The sequence below is a fragment of the Pongo pygmaeus genome, chromosome 18 (assembly GCF_028885625.2).
Source record: "Pongo pygmaeus isolate AG05252 chromosome 18, NHGRI_mPonPyg2-v2.0_pri, whole genome shotgun sequence".
Taxonomy (NCBI): domain Eukaryota; kingdom Metazoa; phylum Chordata; class Mammalia; order Primates; family Hominidae; genus Pongo; species Pongo pygmaeus.
In genome coordinates this window covers 9,387,548-9,409,259 of record NC_072391.2, presented here as the reverse complement: position 1 = coordinate 9,409,259, position 21,712 = coordinate 9,387,548, and the positions used below count along the sequence as shown (strand labels likewise).

The window sequence follows — 21,712 nt, the reverse complement described above, 5'->3', positions numbered from 1 at the left end:
TCCCTGAAACATGTAATAATTAGGGAAAAAGGGATTAGAGTGGTTTTATCTCTCCATCTTTACTGCATAGTCTTTACTATTTTTCTTCTGTATGCAATTCATACTAGGGAAATAAGAGTTGTGTATTAACTCAGTATATGTGTGCACACACTGTAAAATATAAATTGCTTTACATACAAAAAATACAAATTGCTTTAATTTGCCTAACAGGTGACTTGAATCAATTTTATTGCTCTGTATTTTGCAGCTCACTGAGCATATCCAGAACTTCTTTAAGGTTCCATAGGGATGTCTGTAAAAGGAACACTCACTTTCAATTGCTGTCACCAGACCATGTTCATGTTGAACCTGGTCTTCCGAGATCATATGACAAAAACGTGTCATTGACAATGAAATTATTCCCACCACCAAACCAAAGGAACAAGGCATGACAAACACAAAATAGTTCTACACTCCCATTCATGAAACATTTATTTCTTCACATGATGGGCAGCAAAATATAAATGTAACCTTATATAAAAATTTCAAATTGTCGTTGTGGATCTTGTTGCCACCACCACCAAATGAGTGAGGCCATAAAAGTGACCCACTCGTGTGGACTGAGAAGTTTCCTTTGTTGGCAAAACCTCTAGAGGTCCTTTGAGGTAGTTACTCATTAAGCACCTCAAATGATGCTCCAATAAAGCATTTTATTCTCTTATTACTACTAGAGATGGGGTCTTATTATGTTGCCTAGGCTGCTCTCAAACTCCTGGGATCAAGCGATCCTCCCAATTCAGCCTCCCAAAGTGCTGGGATTACAGGTGTAAGCCACTGTGCCTAGCTAATAAAGCAGTTTCAAAATTATGCTTGTGTGGTATTAATGGTGGCAAGGAAAGGAAAGTTTCCACAACCAAACTGGTTTGGCAGATGCTCAGTTAAATTAAACTGGTTACTCTGTTTGAGGAACTCCTTGGGACAATATTCATGAACATTGAGGGACCTCCAAGGCATCTCAGAGAATTTGAGGCTTAAATCAAAGTTTTCACTTTAGAGCACTTTTGAAAATAAATGTTCTACTGGCGAAATAGTGAAATAGGGGAGGGGAAACCTGTGTGTGCTAGGGGGACGTGGGCGTTGGTAGGACTGTAACATGTACATGTTACGCATGCTTCCTTCAGCTGGAGTGCATAGGAAAGTAAATCAGCTTAACTAGGGGTAAAGGCTCCCTTTATGATGAAAATATGCAAGGGTCAAGTCTCACTTGGTGCAAAACAGGTGTGCTGGTATATATACATAGAACTTAAATCTTATTTACTGTATAATATTTATAAGAACATTTTAAAATGAAAAACTTGACTCCCTGATTTATATGTTCATCTTTTTTTTTTTTTTTTTTTTTTTGAGACAGAGTCTTCTCTGTCACCCAGGCTGGAGTACAATGGTGCAATCTCAGCTCACTGCAACCTCCATCTCCCAGGTTCAAGCGATTCTCCTGCCTCAGTCTCCCTAGTAGCTGGGACTGCAGGCATGTGCCACCACCCCTGGCTAACTTTTGTATTTTTAGTAGAGATGGGGTTTTGACATGTAGGCCAGGCTGGTCTTGAACCCCTGGCCTCAAGCAATCTGCCTGCCTTGGTCTCCCAAAGTACGGGGATTACAGGTGTGAGCCACCACACCTGGCCACATTCGTCTATTTTTGAAGGGTGGCAGTCGGAGGTCCAGTTTTCTTGAAATGTGACAGTGAAAGTTCATCTCAGGAATTTTAACCACATTGCCCTTTACTAGGTCAAAGTACCTCTTTCTCACATTCAGGTTTTAATTAAAACTCAATCAATTCTCATGGTTTACAAAAAGTACTTTCTTAATTCACTCATAATACTGAAGAAAAAAGGGAATTGCAGCGATAGGGAAAGTAATGTCCTAAAACTCTCACTAATCATCCTCAGTTTGACATTCATCTTATTTGACAGTTTCAGTGCGGGTAATAGACCAAATTTGGAAACTCTAGGCCAGCCACATTCCAATGAATATGTTGACTTTTTTTCTTCCTACAAATTTGTTCAGTTGGTGGTTGCTTTAGCACTGAGAAATAGGTTGAAAAGCTATAACAATAGGTGTGAAATAAATTTCTGATCAGCTCTACTAAGACCAGGGAGGGTTATGTTAGATGTCAGGTATGCTGGCTCTTAATGTTGCATATGCGATTCTTGATTTAATCCCATTCCAGTTTACTCTGGGAACCTACTAAAAAATTACCCAGACAATTGGTTCAATTAGAACCTTGAATTATTTTCATTGGATTTATACTGATTGAGTCCAGATAGCTTTTAAACTTAAAAATGAACAGCCAAGCTAGACCACCATTTGACACACTCAGGATCTAACAAAGCTCATGGCCAAGGCCAGCTAACAGCAGTCATGGAAACAGCACCCATATTTGGAAGAAACTGCCACAACACAGTCAGTGGATATACTGATAGATACAGGGATAGCCCCCTCTATTCTAGGAGATTTCACATTAAAACTGGAAAATTCAGTTAAGTCTTTCCTCCTATGTTAGAGAACTATTCCCCTCCCCAGAATTATCTTGTTAGTAAGGATTTCGCAGCAAACCCACAATCATTGTGATGAGTTTCTCCACCAGTCGGGATTTCATACCTGCAGCAATTTATTGCCATACACAGGCTCTTGATACACTACTCTATAAGGAAACAGAAATGTAATGTTTTCAATGCAAAAATGAAATAAATAAAAGAGAATGCATAAGTCAGACAAATTCCAGAGCAATTCATTTACAAGTTTGCTTCTCTCTTACTTCACCAAGACTTGGGACTGACCCACCAAGCTGAAAAGGGCACTGGGCACGGACAAACATTTTTAGTTGCAAATCTCTGCAACGGAGAGTATCAAGGTGGAGATGGTGATCAAACCACTTTGTGTTATAATTTGTGTTTATTTCTAAAGAAGAAAAAGATAACTTCATGGCTTCTTGCCTCCTAAAGCATATTCCAACAGTCCAAATTAACTATTTCACATTTATCTCTATCACATGATTGGAATTTTCTGGAATATCTAAGGATTTAAGATGAATGCCTTATTATTGAAGTAGTTAAGAAAACAGCACAGTAGCAGCCATAACTGCATAAATGCCTTTACTTGTTAAATTAATTTCAACTAACAGCAAAATTGCAGTTCATGAATTCATGTATTACATTGAAGCTACGATGGCTACTTTTAATACTTTCAGACTAGAGAATTATGAGTATATATGAGTCTGTGTGCATGTGTGTAAACTAGTGTTAATATATACACATCAAAATGCTATCATTTCTTACAAATCTAGCACTGGCAAGGAAGGTCTCTGTAAAATCCTTGTACGGACTAGGATGCAGTTCATGGGCAAGATTAATCTTCCATGTGAATGGTCACAGTTTGAAATAAAATTCTCCAGTTCCAGGGCAGACACTGAGATGGCTGAACATTTGAAGAGACTGAGGGACGTACCCTATAAAGGCTTGTGCATACTTTTTCCTACATAGCCTGCCTTTCTAGTTTAAATTTGCTTCCTTATGTTAAAAGTCTAAGCTTATGGAGCGATGCCCGAATACATTCTTGTTCCTCTCTCTCCTTTCTCTCCTAGTTCACTGCTTATTTGAATATTTCCAGTACAAATATTATTCTCAGTGGTCTACCCACCTCATTATGCTCTTACTTCTCTCCCTCTTCCTTTCCCGTCTTTCACTGTAGTTTTCAAATTTTGCTCAACTAGAGCAATGACTTGAGTTTGTGGGCTCAGGGCTTAAGCATTAAACTCAGTAGTCAAATCGTGTGGGCTCAAGGCCCAGTGTCAGTGAAGATTTTTGGACAAATTATTTTCTTTTTTCTGGAAGAAAAAAAGTTTCCTGTTGGCCATGCATGGTGGATGACACCTGTAATCCTAGCACTTTGGGAGGCCAAGGCAGGTGGATCACTTGAAGTCAGAAGTTCGAGACCAGCCTGGCCAACATGGTGAAACCCGTCTCTACTAAGAATCCAAAAATTAGCCAGGTGTCGTGGCGCATGCATGTAGTCTCAGCTATCTGGGAGGCTGAGGCAGGAGAATTGCTTGAACCTAGGAGGCAGAGGTTGCAGTGAGCTGAGATCATGCCACTGCACTCCACCCTGGGTGATACAGGGAGGATCTGTCTCCAAAATTTCTCTTTTGGAACAACAAAAAAATAGAGGTAAGTTTCCTGGTTTCAAGGGCTGTGGTGAGGAGAGATGAGGTAATACAGGTAAAATGCTTAATATCTTGTCTCTCCCATTGCAAACACAGCATTCGCCTGATTTCTTGGTGGACTGAGGTCTCCACTATGGTGACTGGGGACGGCAAGTCAAATGCCAATCCTCAGCCACCTCACACTGAAAGCAAGGTCTCAGGAAGAAAGACTAGGGGTTTTTATTTAAAGAATTCCTACTTTCCAGCTTTACATGTTCCCAAAGCTACTGACACATCTCATTCCTGAGTTTAAACATCAGTGAAATGAGGATACCTCTTTGTTTTAAAACATATGGATGGCAGAGTGACCTGAATTCAGAAATGATTGTGTTTAGCCATGGTTTTAACCAGAAACTTGTTATACAGAATTTAGGAATGGTATAAAAATGCACTGGAATCTCAAGACATATTTGCTAGGCGGCCCTCATGGTTGCATCTAATGTTAGGATGCTTAGGATGTTCTTAATAAAAAGGGACAAGGTTAACATTTATATTCTATATCCTCTCACTTTCTCTCTGCTCTTACCATTGTCACACCTCACTATGTTATTCCAGTTTCTATCCATTTGTCAATTCTTTTTAACAGTTCATTATAATTTCTTTCTCTCCCTCTTTTCATTTGTAATAGTTATCTTTTGATCAAATGCTATACTTTTTGATCTCTTTCTGAGAAGGTCAACCAACAAATGTCTTGGTTCAGTTAAGCAATGCTTGTTTTCCACTCCTTGGTCAATTTCTCGCCTCATAAAATCTATAGCTTCAGGTGTCAGGCGTGGTGGGTCACACCTGTAATCCCAGCACTTTGGGAGGCCAAGGCAGGTGCATCTCTTGAGGTCAGGAGTTTGAGACCAGCCTGGCCAACATGGCAAAATCCAATCTCTACTAAAATACATGGATTAGCTGGGCGTGGTGGCGGGTGCCTGTAATCCCAGTTACTCAGGAGGCTGAGGTTGAAGAGCTGCTTGAACCCTGGAAGCAGAGGTTGCACGTGAGCTGAGATCATGCTACTGCGCTCCAGCCTGGGCGACAGAGTGAGATTCCACCTCAAAAAAAATCTATAGCTTCACTTCCAAGTATGAGAGACTCTATGGGTCTAAGAACCTTAGTCTTTGCATTGCAACTCTGTTTGTATAAACTCTACCATTTAGTTTGCTTAACTTGATCCACTTTTTAATTAAAATGAATTTATTTAAAGGTGCACCACTAAGCAATAATAGTGAACATATCAAAAGATTTGTTTCATTATGAAAATTAAATTCCTATCTTTTTATACAAAAGTGTGTGTGTGTTCTGTTCTGTTCTCAGGTAGAAGGGACTCAGATAAAGATCATTCTTATACTCCTTTCTCAGACAACCCCCACGTCCTAACCGATGAGTAGCCAACCACACTGTGCCTGAACCTCTCCACTGTGGCTAGAGGCAGTGGTTTTCCTGCAGGGCTCAGCTCCTGAATAGGATGAAAGCTTTGTCTTTGCCCTCTGCCCAAACGAGCTGTCCTGGTTTTTTCCCTTCGTGTCTGGCTCACAGCATTTCATAACAAGTCTACTCCTTTTGGCAATTTCAGGACATCTGTGATCATCTGTCCCTCTCTGTTCAATCCTCTGTCCTCTGCAAACTTTCAGAAGGGGGTCATTTGAGAGAAGAGGTTGTGGCTTGCCAGTTACAGGGATCATGCAGGTCTTTCAATGACTATGTGCTTTGGCAGAACTAAAAAATGCCCGAGGGCTCCAACCTCAGGTGGTAGGCATGGAAAGACCTTGAAGAACAAAGTACAGGGGAGGGGAGCGAGCAGGTTACCTAGAAAAGCCCAGTAGTTCTGGAATGCAAGCTGTTGAGTTGTTGACCTGCTCTGATATACCGCCAGGATGGAGAATATTTTGAGCAGGAAGAATCTGACAGTATCCTCCTGTGTCTTCCCTAGCAGTGACCAAAGCTAGAAACTGACTACCCAATAAAATTAAAAAGAAGAGGTTTATGGCTTGGTGCGGTGGCTCACGTCTGTAATCCTAGCACTTTGGGAGACCGAGGCGGATGGATCACTTGAGATCAGGAGTTCAAGACCATCCTGGGCAACATGGTGAAATCCTGTCTCTACTAAAAATACAAAAATTAGCCGGGGTGGTGGTAGGCTCCCAGCTACTTGGGAAGCTGAGGCAGGAGAATTGCTTCCAGGGGGCGGAGGTTGCAGACAGCTGAGATCGCAGCACTGCACTCCAGCCTGGGCGACACAGTGAGACTGTCTCAAAAAATATAATAATAACAAAAAGAGGTTTAAATCTATTAGAGGTATCTGATGTGTCCAACATATATCCCGGGGCCCCTCAGAATTGCCCTAAACCTATTTATTGTGTACTGTTTTTAACGAGATTGAAGGAGTAAGCCAAAATCTTTCTTTAAAGTAGAACCTCATATGACTTTCTAAGAATGTGTTTAACCATCATCTCTTTTAAAAACGAAGCTTGGGGATATTTCCACTCATCAGAACATGCTGGTATCTCAAGGGAGGTAGGGTAGTGGCTTTAAAAAGCACATTCAAGATTATGACATATTTCTAGCTAGGATGAATCTTGTTCTGTATATTCTGTGGTGCAGAACATATTTATATTTCTTAAACTTACGGTCATCAAAGACCTCTTGTTCTGCTGCTGAGCTGGGCAGTGGCGCAGGCTAGTTTCCTGCTGTCCAGTATACACACAGACACACACCAGCAGCAATATGTTAAAGTCATCATCTGACAAAGCAAAATATTCAGGAGGGTCTACAAAATTCTAGAGACTGTTAGAGACAGGACAGAAACATGTGCTGGGTAAACAAATCTCTAAATTCATATTGAGGAACTTTTTCTGCCACCTGATTGCATATGTGATACTTCCCCACTGAAAAATCTTATTGTCATTATAATATAAAGAGTGGAGAAAATGATAATTTCTGGCTGGGGGTCGTGGCCTGAAAAGTTAGAGAAGGGGCAGTTTTATGAACGAACATATGAGACAACTTAGGACTGGAAGAAACTCTGTCCTGTGAAGCTCACCCTGATGCCTCCCGAGCTGCACCACTGCACCCAGTGGGCTTGGCCCAAACATGATGAATGTGTGAGAGACAAAATCTCCTAAAGGAACTAGAAAAGCACAAAGGGACACTTCTGTGGCTTTCTTCCCTGAATAAATTTTCTTTTTTCTCTCTAGTCAAGTGGTTGGCATATTTCCTTCTTCTCACTTTGTTTTTTCTCTATTTGCATTGCTCTGTGGATTTTCTGATGCAGCGATATGCCCCAATCGATACAGACACACACTCGCACTCACTTAAATGAGTCCCTTCTTTCTCCTTATTTGCAGGAGCTCCACAGACCCTGCCTTCAGGCAGCCTCTCCTTCCTGCTACTCAAGAATCTGAAGCCAAGAAGACACCAATTTGACATCTGCATAAGACACCACACATTAATGATTCAATAAATTATTGTCAGTTTGAAGAAACCGAGGCAGGAAGAGGTGGACACTCACTAAATGATTGTGAAATATTTTTAACTAAACTCAGGAAAATCTGCATTTTTTTTTTCTTGGGTAGGTGTTGCTGGAGACAGTTTCCATTTTGGTGGATTTTTTAAAAAAGCATTTCTCTATCCCTTGTCTATTCCCTTTCATTTCTAAAGCCCTAAATTCTGCAATGCCAACTACCATTCTGGCTCCTTCCATCTGCAATAATCTACCCATGGGCTGCATGAACTCAAGAGCCAGGACTGGTGATTGGGTTTAGCAGGTGCCTGAGGATATGAATGGGCTTCAAACTGCTCAGCCCCAGCCAGCCTCATAATTTAAAATCTGAAAGTCTGAAAAAAGAGGACATGAGATGGAAAAGCTTAAGTTCCACAAAAAAGAAGAAAATTGATTGATCACTGAGTGAATTAGGACATATGGGTTGTTCACTCATTTTATTATGGGGGAAAAAATACTAACCCACAGATTATAGTAAATATACTTGATGCAATAGTAGAACTCAACTAAGTCTATCATTGATGGAGATAAATACTATATCTCAAAATTGTAATGATTTGAAATTCAAAAGGAATAAAATAATCAGTGCCTTATTCATCTTCTAGTACATGATATCAATTTCACCAGAAATATGATTTTTTTGCTATCTAGTCTGTAAAACAAATATAATCCCATTGACTGAGGTCTTTTGTAATAAAAACTGTGATTTAGGGAGTATCTCCCAACACTGCCTACTTATTCAAAATTGTGTTTACTCCAAGTCATTTTCATATCATCAATGCTCGTATCATAATGTCGGAGAATAACTACCCCTAGATAAACATAGTTAAATTCTTGTTCTCATAATGAGAAATAGCCTACTCTTTTCTAAACATAAACTTAAAGTGTCACTATTTAGCAAGCAATTTTAAGTCAGGTCATTGGGGGAAATGGAATAAAAGGTTAAAGAAAATGGGGGCTCAATGTTCAATTTGACATACATTTTAAGAGAATTAGGAGATGTTTAGGGCTAAACTTGTCCATGCCTAGAGAGAGAAAGAGTGTACCTAAGGCTACTGTCATATTTTAGGGAAAACATCAAAAATATCAGCCATGAAAATATCTTTTAACCCTCTGCAGCTGGTAACTACAGCTGTTATCCTAAATATTATACTAAAAACAAAGAACATATTGAGAACTTGAGAGACAATTTCTTTGTGGGTGAAGTGGCGCCTTTAGTTGGTATGAAAGAAATGCCACCTTTCTGGGGGAATTGCATTTATTCTGAAGTTGATCAAGGGGTAATTCCACCCCACTAAACAGCCAGTGATGTCTGCCATGAGCTCAGGAGCAGAAGGCTTTCTGTCCTGCAAGACAAACCACTGAATTATTTCCTACAGACCAAGGAGAGAAACTCAACTACACCAAGTAGAGAAATTCACAGCAAACTTGTAAAAAGAATGACTCCAGGAGGAAACGGGGACGGCATGCACGTGAATGAATACTTACATAAATGTCTGCACCATAAAATCCATCCTGGTAAACAACACTGCAAGGGTGCACACACAAAGAGAAACATCCATATTAGTGCATTTCCCATGCAGACACACCAACCCCTGCACTGGCGAGGTTAGTCTGGTCACAAGATCCAAAACACAGGAACCGAGGATCGTTTTCACATTGATTAAGGAGGTTGGAGACAACGGCAGTTGAGCAAACCGAGAAAATTAGGCCGGGCTTTGGTGTTGGCCCAGAATCAGGATGTGGTGGTGGCGGTGTGCTAGGTCCCAAACTTCCCACTCTCTCAGGAGTGGGTAAAGAAATGCATGACTTTGAAATGCAAAGAGGACTGAGATTTATTTTAACTGGCCCAGACAGACATGAGCATCTTAACAGGTCGGAGTTGGCAATCAAACCACATAACCCCCTACCCCACAGAGCAAAAACCCAAAACATCTATTTAAAAATAGGATTGTAAAGGTTGAGACACAGATTGCAGCATTCTCAATATGGGCTAGAGCTGAATGGCCTCAGGTGAGCTGGACAACACATATGGTTTCAAAAATTTTCTTCTATATTCATTCACATTGTATTATATTTGGTAATTCCATGTGCATTATTTTACAGTAAATGGAGAATATCTCTAATTGTATGTGGGTGAGCATGGGTACATGTGCAAGAATGTGTTTTGTGTGCAGACATGTCTTCATGTGTACAAGTGCATTGTGTGCATTTTCGTGTGTGTTAATATGGACAAGTGTAGGAATGCATGTTTGTATTTGTCTATAGTGTATACATGTATGTAAACATGTATATATGTATGTGTATACTTATTTATATGTATTTGTGTACTTATATGTACAAGGGTATATACATGTGAATATCTGCATGTTCACATAAATTATATCTAGACTAACCAAAGTCCCACACCTTGATTGAACAAGCCCAATCTGATAGCAGCTCTCTGGTTGCCACCCATATAGTGACCATCCCAGAGAGAAGAGACTTCAGAGGGCTGGGGACAGGGGTTAGGGAATGATTCCCCAGAAGCTTTTTGGTATACTTTGAGTAAAACAACCAGGAAAAGAAGCTCTTAGCTACGTGGTCGTGAGAAACTGATTTATATTTCCTAAGCATGAAAATGAGTTTAACGAGAATCATATGTAGCCTTCACAGGTTTTTGTAAGGATCACAAGGCATCCTGCATATGAAATTGTTTCTAAATGCCTGTTTTTAAAAGGATCGTAGTTATTTGCAATCTTCCCCGATACCTTCCCATGATGTTTCTAGATGAGTTATGATTCCGGCAAAGGACCAACGAGCCCCACCATTGAATGAGGCTGAGGTTCTAATAGAAACACAACTTTAATACCAAAGGATTCCAGCAGGTTTCTGTAGCAGAGTGAACCCACATGTAAGCAAAGCATATTGAGCCAAGGGAAGGCATTTTACAACACACACACACACACACACACACAGTACTGACACACACACGCAGCTGTGACACTGGTTTGCTGGAGAACACTCTAGTGTGCTTCTTAGAGTATTTTGCAGTTGATTGACTAAACTCCAAGTGCCACTGTCCTTAAAAATGTGGCAGGGATTTCACACTCTAAGGAGGTTGGTAGGAATAGCTTTCAGCTGCTGTTCATATTTAATCCGGGAGGGCTACAGTTCACAAGAGCACTTGTGAAGTGGCATAAAGCCCTAATCCAAGATGCTGAGGTGTGCAGCATCCTGAGCTATGCTTTGTATTCTTTTTCAACATTTCCAACATAGAGAATGTTGGTTGGGGGGTCAGAAGGGAGAGCCACCCTCTGCCAACAGGACTTGGAACAGGTGTGATGAAAGAGAAGGAGCAACAAGTATTTAGTTTGGGTCACAAACCACCGGACTGATCACTTAGCCATATCAAAACAGCTCCATCCCATTCTTTCACACTGCCACGCCCTTGCACGTGCAATGCCTTGTGCTGGCAATGCCCTTTATTCCAGTATCCTCATCCAAAAGCAGTGAGATGACCATTCAAGAGCCAAGTTAGATGGGAAGCACGTGGGCATTTGAGTCAAGGTGCAGCGTCCTCAATCAACAGCTCAGTGCCTTTGGACATATTACTTGAGATATCTGAACCTCACTTACTCATCTGTTAAAAAGGGAAAATAGGGAAGTGCCTACCTCAAGGAAGGGTCTCGTAAGATAATGCTTGCAAAGGGATGGGTGGCATCATCCTTAACACTGTAGCTCTAACAAGGTCACCATGTCTGAGACCCGGTGCTCACCTGCAGCTGGGTGACTTTTCCCACTATGAACACCAGCATCATTTTTCAGACTCTTATCTGAGCTACTCGTCAATTTCTGCCTCACATTAAAGGTCTGTGTGCATGTGACTCATTGCACCTTAAAAGCTACACCCTGTGGCTTAACTAACATTCTATCTCAATTCCTGACACACTGCTTGTTACCTAGAAGATGGGCAATAACTGGGTGAATAGGGCTCATATTTTAGAGGGAAGGGTGGGCATAAGAAGGTGTCAGAAGGAGATTGAGTCGTTGCTTTACCAGCTCCAGGTAGAATTCAATAATGGGTTGGGAGGAGTCTCAGGTTTGTCTCTGATTGGCTATTCAGTATTGGTGGCTGTTGTCAATGGAGGAGAAATACGATTAACAGACTCGAACCTGAATTAGGAGACCAGGGCAAGAGACTAGACAGCAGTCTAGAAGTAAACAATATATTTGTCACCAAATATGAAACATATACCTTTAAATATGGGAAATAATGACTTCTAAAGATCTCAACGGTGGAACCTCATCTGTCTCCGATCTTCTGTAAATGATGGAGAGAAGAACTGAGCCCAGGCCTTGGAGGCTGTTCCAACGGGGCACATGGCATGGGTGTGGGCCAAGACTTGGGGTTGTTTGATATGGCTGAGGCTGAGCTCTGGCCACGAAACTGATCCCTTCTTGCATTAAGACAAGTTGTTATGCACCATGGCCAGTTTGGTGCCTCCATGTCAAGCCTATTTGTACCAACATTGCCCAGAGTTGAGGAAAGAACATGCCGTGATGTTTGCTCTTAGGAGTCTCTGCTCAGTAGGGTAACCTGATTGCCATGCTTTGTCCTCCACTGTGGGCTATGGAAAGTTACTTGGGGGATGCTGACATCCTACATTGATGAGACATTGAACCAAAGAAGAACTAGTCTAGCTTTCTCATTGTGAAAAGCTCAAACAAGCCAAATATGTAGTATTTCTCTATGACTGAAAGGTTTCCTGTACCCCAACTACTATGCCGAGGCATGAAGACCGAAGCAGCAGGCCCCCTCAGTAAACCTGCCCTCCCAGAGTGTACAGGGAGTGAGACACACAGTCACAAATTATGCATAAAACTGTAGAATCACAGCTGGGATAGATACTGCAGGAGAGAGCAACAGAGGTGCCCTGAATGTGGAATGGAAAGAGGCAGGGCCAGCAGCAGAGATGAGAGAGGCTGAGCAAATGGCACAGAAACCTCAAAGCCTTGGCTCGGTAGAGAGGAGTGAAGAGCTGTCAAGGCAAAGGGTGGTGGGGCGAGGGTACTGCAAGGCAAGACCTATGGCTGGAAGACCCATGGTCTGGCTTCTTGGAGGGCTGGGGGGAAAAGTATAAGCATTAGGGTCTAAATATGGTGGTTTCACAGCGAGAAGATGATTGTAGCTGCCGTTATAAACCCCATCATGAAGGGATTACTTGTTTTCAAAGTGCACATGTATTGGAGAGAAATGGAAAGGATGAGTGATCTATCTTTGGGATAACTCTAAAAAATGTGGAAGCAATGTAGTTATCCTCACTGGCAGTGCGAAATAAAGCCACGTAAATGGGAAGCCAATTTTACCAAAACATTGTTTTTCTCCCTAATAGTAACAGCACGAGCACCACTACCCCCACTACTCACATCTGTAGAACACTTACCATGGATCAGTCCCTAGTCTAGACGTTCTGTGCTCATGATCCCACTCAGTCCTTAGAATACCCCTATGAGATGGACAATGTGATCATCGCCTCTTTAGACATGTAGAAACTCAGAGAGGGCTGGGTATTGTCTGAACTGGGATTTGAGCCCAGGGAGTCTGGCTCCACAGTGCAAACTCTTAAGTACTATGGCAGGCAGTGGTGGTCAAACTTGAATGTGTATCAGAATCACCTGGAGGACTTTTGAAACACAGATGGCTGGGCCCCATGCCCAGCCAACAGGTTCTGATTCAATAGATCCGGATGACAGCATCTAAGAGCTTACATTTCTAACAAGTTGACAGATGATGCTGATGCTATTGGTCCCAGGAATATGAGAATCATTGCTCTATGCAACACCATCCTCCAAGTGTTATTGTACTTTACATTTGAGACAAAATTGAAGGTCAGCCTCCTAGGTCATATTCTAATGGAGGAGCTGGTTACAGGAAAGTTATCATCACAAAGCCTCATGCTAGTTTCCAAAAATGTATCCAAATAATTTTTAAAGCCTCATCAAACAGCTGCACTTAAAATATAAGATATGTAGGGAAAGAGGCACAGGGATCCATGTCTGCGGTGCAGCTATAGATAAATTAACCAGAGAAGAGTTAGGAGAGAAGGGAGTTACCATCGTGCACTAAACAGGTGCAACCCTATTTCAATGCAGAGACGGTCCGTCTAGCCATGCAAAGGTAATTGTATTGTTTGTCAATCACACTGGGACTCAATATGCTTTTGCAAGGACATAATGCAAATGCACATCTTATTTTCTTAGAAAAGTAATACCAGTAGTTAAATATTTGAATGAATGCAAGCAGGGAGTGATTGCACTATAGAAAATTAGTTTACTTTAAAAAAAAAGTATAAAATGCCCAAACTATACAATCTGCTCGTGTAATATAATATATACCAGCCACAAGTATATTCTTATAGAAAAGGCAGTTTACAATTGTTCTACCCTGAGGCCCCTTCCAACTAGAAAATAAACTTTTTTATGTGTCCAAATACTGCTATTTTTTAATGGATATCGGGGGGATCAGAAACTCGCTGGCATTTGTATAGAATTTGGGGGTGTGTGTGCTGTTTGTACGTATTTTCCTAGGGAATTTTTAATCAGATTATTAAAGGCATCTGTGAAAATGTCTTTTCACATTCTTCCCTCCAAAAAAAGGCTTTAAAGACCACTTATTCATGATGTTTGTCTATAAGTTCATGCTATTAAGAGGCTGTTTGGGTTACATTTTGAAACTAGCAAATAAGAAGTCACACTTTGTAAAAAAGAATTCTGCAAAGGAATCTTGTCCAACCTGCAGCCCATAGGCTGCATGTGGCCCAGGACAGCTTTGAATGCAGCCCCAACACAAACTCATTAACTTTCTTAAAACATTATGAGATTCTTTTTTTCTTTTCTCTTTTTTTTGCTCATCAGCTGCAGTTAGTGTGTGTGTATTTTATGTGTGGCCCAAGTCAATTCTTTCAGTGTGTCCCAGGGAAACCAAAAGATTGGACGCCCCTGTGTGTAAAGTATTCTGAGAATCGGTAATGATGACTTCTGTTCCCAGTATTTATACTAAAAACAGTTCCTAAGCATCAGATAATACAGGTTGGGGATTTAGATATTTAGAAGATAAAACCAGAAAGCATGACTGATCTGTACACAGAAAGATACGCCCATAGTCCCAGAGACTGTTGTTGGAGGCTTTTTTAGGACTTAATGTGAAAACATTTCCAAAGGATCTATTTGTTCTTCCACTGACCAGCTTTAAGTTTTCTCCTGGGATGTTGTTTTCTTTCCTATACCCCAAATCGTATAGAGTCTTCTCAAATACTTCTCAAGGTAACTCTGGGAAGTTTACACAGATGTATGACAATTACCTGAGAAAGGGCAGAAAATCTTGATCAGAGATACCCAGAGAACAAGACCAAAAGCCTACAGCTGACACTAGTTGCTTAGGCTTAGAATAATAATAAAAACACGGCCAGGGGGCCGTGGCACATGCCTGTAATCCCAGCACTTTGGGAGGCCGAGGTGGGCAGATCACTTGAAGTCAGGAGTTTGAGACCAGCCTGGCCAATATGATGAAACCTTGTCCCTACTAAAAATACAAAAATTAGCTGGGTGTGGTGGCATGTGCTTATAATCCCAGCTACCTGGGCGGCTGAAGACAGGAGATTTGCTTGAACCCAGGAGGAGGAGGTTGCAGTGAGCAGAGATTGTACCACTGCATTTCAGCCTGGGTGACAGAGCAAGACTCCATCTCAAAAATAACTCATGTGATGCTCCATTAGAGTGCCCCATTGTACGCACATGAAATATGCATGGTACATAATAGGTACTCATGGAGTTCCTCTTTGAGGGAGGGGATTGGGATTTAGCTGCTGTTTTCTAACATCAAAGATACTAAGTCTACAGGGTTTGTCTCCAAAGCCTCCACTTGCTGTCTTCATGCATAGATAATCAGCTTGTGAGCTCCCTGAACAGCAATTACCTGATGGGTAATTCCTCCCAAATGTGAGTCATAGGAAGCTAGACTGGGCATTGTGGCTTCTCAATCAATCAAATTGAGTCCAGGATCAAATGCAAGGAGAAATAAGGAAAACTCTACTCTCCTGTGTGACTGTTCCCTACTCAATATTGTATCTTCAATCTACATGTTCCATAAGCAATTCAAATGCCTCAACCATTTCTGTGGCTTGAAGGAAATGGAGGGCTGTGAAACTGCAAGTGCCCCCTAGCAAAGATAAATAATGCATAGAGGGAGAGACATGGGATCTTCTTTTGTACTCAACCACAAGCAAAAGGGGATGTTGAGAAAGAAGACTACGGGTGGTTAATAAAGTTGCTAAGTTCATCAACCTGGAGAACAGTAGGTACAGTTCACTGAATGCATGTCATAGGATGGACCAAGTTGTCACCTTACATGGATTTCCCTACTTCACCCTATATCAGCTCTATGGTGGCAGATATACCCCCCACTCTCGCTTAAGGAAACTGTGTCTACAGATGTTTAGTAAGCTATCCAAGCCAGTATGGGTAGAATAATGGGGCCCAGTCTTATTTACCTTAAATCCAGTGTCTTCCTAGGACGGTAAAATTCCATAGACTATGTAGACATTACTTTCTAACTCTTCACTCAGTCTCATTCAGTTGATGTTGGCAATCAGTTGGAAGTTGGTTGGTTTGGTAAAGGGTTTTCCACTTGTACCTATGATCCCACCGTGGTCCACAACTGTCCCTACCCCTGGAGGAACCATCATGTGTTAATGTCCCAAGAGGTTTCTATTTAGGCATGTGAGACAAAATGGAGCCTCTTCATAACCTATGTTCTTCAGCTGCATGGAAGGGCTTCAGGAAATATCAAGACATGGAAGGAAAAGGCAAATCAATAAAGGGAAATGGATGAATGGCTAGGCGTGGTGGCCCACGCCTATAATCCCAGCACTTTGGGAGGCCCAGGTGGGGGGGATCACCTGAGGTCAGGAGTTCAAGACCAACCTGGCCAACACGGTGAAACCCCATCTGTATTAAAAATACAAAAATTAGCCAGGTGTGGTGGTGGGCACCTGTAATCCCAGCTACTTAGGAGCCTGAGGTGGGAGAATCACTTGAACTCAGGAGGTGGAGGTTGCAGTGAGTCGAGATTGCATCATTGCACTCAAGCCTGGGTGACAGAGTGAGACTCCATCTCCAAAAAAAAATTTTTTTAAAGGAAATGGATGTAGGGCATCCTTAGGGACTCTACTTGTGTGACTGTCTTTATGTTGGATACCCCCAAGGGTCACACAAGTTTCCACAAAGGTAGCCATGGAGATCCTAAAGGATATTTTCTTCAATCTCCCAGGAGGAAAAAAATGTGGAAGCCATGCATGGACCTAGGACACCTTTTTGACTGGTATTTTAGTAACAATATAGATTCATATTGGATACTTCAGGAAGAACGATTTAGGTTGGTAGATATGCCATCAATTGGTGACAGTGGAAACAAATTTTTAAATGTAGTTTGTTAGGCGACCTCTTAGAAAAGATGGAGATTGCTGGGGGTGTAGGTGGAGGAGGGGTCACAGGATAAGATTTCACTGTGGCAATTTAGGAAATGTGTGGACTTACATATATCCCATATTTCTTCTCTTCTGGGATGTCTTCTGTAAACACCCAACCTGGGCTAAGGACCTTTCCCCGGTGTTCACACAATACCCTCTTGTATCACTTATCACATTTATTGAAATTGTCGGCTTGTATGTCACCCCCTGCCCCAACCAGAAGAAATACCTCTCAAGGTGCCATTTGTCTCTTTAGCACACAATAGTGCCTAAAACACGACAGGTGTGAGTCATAGGGTCATAGGGTGAGCTGAACTGGGCTGGGGTAAAGACATCAGTCAAATCTTAGAAGTTTTCCTCCAAAGGACTTTAGAGATAAAAGGCTACAGGAAATCCACTCTCTGGACCACCTGAATCCTGATGATGTTACTTTCTGAAAACAAGTATTTCCAACCTCTTTGCTACTTGCTTTCCGTGAACACAGGGAAACGCTTCTAGCCAACTCCTGCCCTGTGTCCCACTCTGCTCTCTTCCTTTCCAAAAGGAACCATCCCTTGCCATCTCCTGCAGCCTAATCTGTTTATTCCAGAGGAAAAGGAAACCTTTAAGATGGTGGGCTCAAAGTTTTTCATTCCGTGCCAATTCATTCCCGTAAGTTTGTAATCCAGTGAAACACCCAGGCAACCAGATGAATTTCCTTCTTTTTGACCAGTACCTTGCTCTAATAGATTATTGCAGACATGAATGCTTGCAATCTTAGTCCTGCTGGGGTTCCTACTTCTCTGCTGAGAATTTGATCTTGCTTCCAAGTAGGGCTTTAGAATTCCAGCCATACTGTTATCAGCAAGGAGGCATAATCCACCACTATAACCAAACTGATCACAGATATTGCTGGAATATTAAAATTAATTTTCATCCCAAGTAGTTACAAACACATTGTTTCATCATTTGGAAATGCCTGTGTCTCTCCCTGGTGAAACATGGCATTAATTAGTTATGCGTGGTTATTCACAGCAAAGAGCATGTTCATTATAAGTTAGCTAATTTTGATTTTACAGCAGGTGTGTTATTCTGAGATGTTTATAAATTGTTCATGTGAGGATAAGCCATATAATTTTCCTCTATTATTTCTTTTGCTGTTTAACATAGTAGTGAGATACTGATGGTAGATATACCAAAACACTTCAACTGCCATGTACTGAGAACAATTTTCAAACGAACGTGGTGTAAGTGCAATTTTGCATTTATAGCGTACGAATCTTGCTTTAGTAATTATATGAGCCCAAAGGTAACTTGGGATTTTCTTTTTCCTTCATAACTCAGTACATGATCTTGGGAATAACAAATCTTTATTTTTACATTTCTGGATCCATAAAATGGGCTCATTGCTGTGATACCAGAGATAAAAATTATACTATCAACAATTCCTTATATTACATGGTCACATAAAAGGCTTAAGACATGCAAATACATTTGATAGGCATTAGGGAGAATTTATAGCCAGTTCATTCTTGGTTTGTTACTATCCACCGTCTTTTCAGTTAAAATATGTGTATGTATAGAGAGAGCTCTTGTTTTGTCCAAGAAGCTCAAAGTTGACCCAATTCTAATGACTACACAAGAAATTTGATGGACATTGTCTTACTACTTTTCCTTAATTTTCCCTTCTCTGATGGTTTTACCTACTCTCGTTTCTTTTTACCCTTAACTTTATTGCGTTTATTTTTGAAACATTTCAAATGCTGTGGTTTAGAATGAATACGTAATGAAAAAAAGTGTTTCCTTTTGTCATGAGTATAATAGATGACCTAGGCTAATGTAGATTTTCTGAAAGATTTACAAGCAACAGAGCTATAAAAAGGGCATTTAACCCTTTTCACACAGTCTTAAATGCAGCCATATTTTCTTCTACATGCCAGAAACCCAGTCAGTCACTGGCCAGGGAAGCCTCGTGCCAGACTTTGTGGGGATTGCTGAATTTAACATAGAGCAGGGTTTCTCAGCTGCAGCATGACTGACTTTGAGCCTGAGAATTCTTTCTTGTTTGGGGCTGTCAAACAACATCCCTAGACTCCACCCAATAGAGGACATAGCATCTCTCCATTCCTGTTGTGAAAACCAAAAATGTCTCTAGACCTTGCAAATGTCCCCTGGTCTAGGGCCACTGCCTTGGAGGCATCCCTTTCTCCCTGACTGCAGAGGTGCAAGAATATTCTAGGAGGAGCCTTAAAAGAAGGACAGAGGGACTAGCATTTCAAGACTGCCACCAAACACACCAGTATCATTTTTTTTTCTTTTACTGAGCATTCACACCATTCCTTGACATTCGCCTGGCAATATCAAAGTCTATGCACAGAAGGACCAAATTGGCAATGGGAAACAAACTAATTTGCATTGTCCCCACAGAGGAGAAAGGAAGGCAAATGCCATTTTGGAAAATGCAACTACAACGCATCTTAAGTCCAATTTCATTAATTCTTGTATGTTTGCATGTGACTCAACACCTAATTTTCTCTTTGCAGGCAAAGGTTCGTGAACCAAGATATCCCTGGGGAGGGGAGCAAGACCAGCCCAGTGATTTTTATGTATGAAAACCTCACGTCTTTCTGCGGAGGAATTCAAGGAGCAAATGTGGTCCAACCTCCTTAATAACCAGATGTTTGCAATCATCAGAAATACATCTTTGGCTGTAACCATTTCTCTGTTCTCCAGCATTCAGTCTCAAAGAGAATTTACATAACAACATGTGACATGTAGAATGCTTAAAGGCACCAACCATGACAGGACAAATTACACTCATTTTTCAATACTCTTAGCAAGGTGCTCCACTGCAGGTGCGCGCTGGGCTGCATGCTGGGGGCGGTTCTGGGGGTGGCGGAGGGGGAATCAAGACCATCATGCGCTCGCAAATAGCTCCGTGCCTCTGGGGAGGGAGGGCTGGTGCAGGGAGGCCCACCCAGGAGGCTGCCCCACTTACCCGCCGTAGGCCGGGATCGGGGGCGGGGGCGCCGCGGCCCTGAAGGTGTTGTACACGGTGCGACCGCGGCCTCGCAGGTGCGCCCCTCGGTAGGCGGCCGCGGCGGTGGCTGCTGGATACGGGAAGCCTGGCACTGCGGAGCAAGAGAGGAGAGAGAGAGAGAGAGAGAGAGAGAGAGAGAGAGAGCATAGGCTGTCAGATGCACACCCTGCTGTGGAGGGAACTGCCCCGGGAACACTTGTCCCTGAACAGGGCCCCAGCAGGACCCCCGCCTGCTTCCCGGAGTCAGGAGGTTAAAAAGCAGAGAGCAGCACGGTGGCCTGGGTGGGACTCCAGAGAGGATGGGTAGTTAACACAGTGGGCCCTTTGCCCAGGAGAATATGGTGACTGACAAACATTTGCAAAGAATTCTAAATAACGGGAGAAAAGCTCACTGCATGAGTATTTAATTAATGAATTTATTTGAGACAGGGACTGGCTCTGTCCCCCAGGCTGGAGTGCAGTGGTGCAATCACGGCTCACTGCACCCTCGACTTCCAGGGCTCAAGTGATCCTCCTACCTCAGCCTCCCAAGTAGCTGGGACCATAGATAGCAGTGTGCTAACACGCCTGGCTAATTTTTTAATGTTTTGTAGAGATGTGGATCTCCCTATGTTGCCCCGGCTGGCCTTGAAGTCCTGGGTTCAAGCAGTCCTCCTGTCTCCACCTCCCAAAGTGCTGAGATTACAGTTATGCACCAACCACACCCAACCCACATACATATTTTTAAAAGGGCAGATTGCAAGATGTGTGATGTCTTATCAATCACATACCTATGTATATATGTACAGGTGTATTTGCATGCAAAATACACATATGTGAATATGCATGTGTACATGTGTATGAATGTGTGCATGTATATATACATATATGTACATATGCTGATATGAACATATTTGTATACACATATACACAAGTTTCCACATACTAGCAATCTCTGGGGCTGAACTGCATGAGTGGTTTTTATTCATAACTTTCCCCCATCCTATTTTTCCACAGTTTCCTTCATGTACAGATATCACTTGTTAAAACTTCTAATTGAAGTATTCCCACCGACATATGTATGTGGTTTGAGTGCACAAACCACACATGCCATGAGAAACAGCTTATTACCAACATCTCATAAGCCTGCTAAACCCTTGTGCAGCATTTAAAGGCAAAGGCAACCACCACGATTACAAATATGAGAGAAGTCTGGGACCCGGACCCTTAAAAAGAGAATGTGGGGGGCTGGGCACGGTGGCTCATGCCTGTAATCCCAGCACTTTGGGAGGCTGAGGCAGGTGGATCACGAGGTCAGGAGTTCGAGACCAGCCTGGACAATATGGTGAAACCCCATCTCTACTAAAAATACAAAAATTGGTCAGGCGTGGTGGCGCATGCCTGTAATTCCAGCTACTTGGGAGGCTGAGGCAGGAGAATTGCTTGAACCTGGGAGGTGGAGGTTGCAGTGAGCC

At 42.0% G+C, this 21,712-nt stretch overlaps 1 protein-coding gene across 50 annotated transcripts in view; it reads right to left on the bottom strand.

The window, feature by feature from the left end:
- The window catches only part of RBFOX1 (RNA binding fox-1 homolog 1), a 2,494,239-nt gene that overhangs the window by 39,419 nt on the left and 2,433,108 nt on the right, over positions 1-21,712 (bottom strand). For 31 of the 50 annotated variants that reach the window (XM_063655277.1, XM_063655281.1, XM_063655285.1 and 28 more), the window contains 2 exons: positions 20,217-20,349; positions 9,219-9,258 (listed from right to left, as the gene is read on the bottom strand). In XM_063655277.1, the coding sequence (XP_063511347.1) occupies positions 9,219-9,258; positions 20,217-20,349 (173 nt within the window). Of the gene's footprint in view, positions 1-2,640; positions 2,684-9,218; positions 9,259-20,216; positions 20,350-21,712 lie in introns of all 50 variants that reach the window. The other 19 variants (XM_063655270.1, XM_063655273.1, XM_063655279.1 and 16 more) reach the window with 2 other exon arrangements.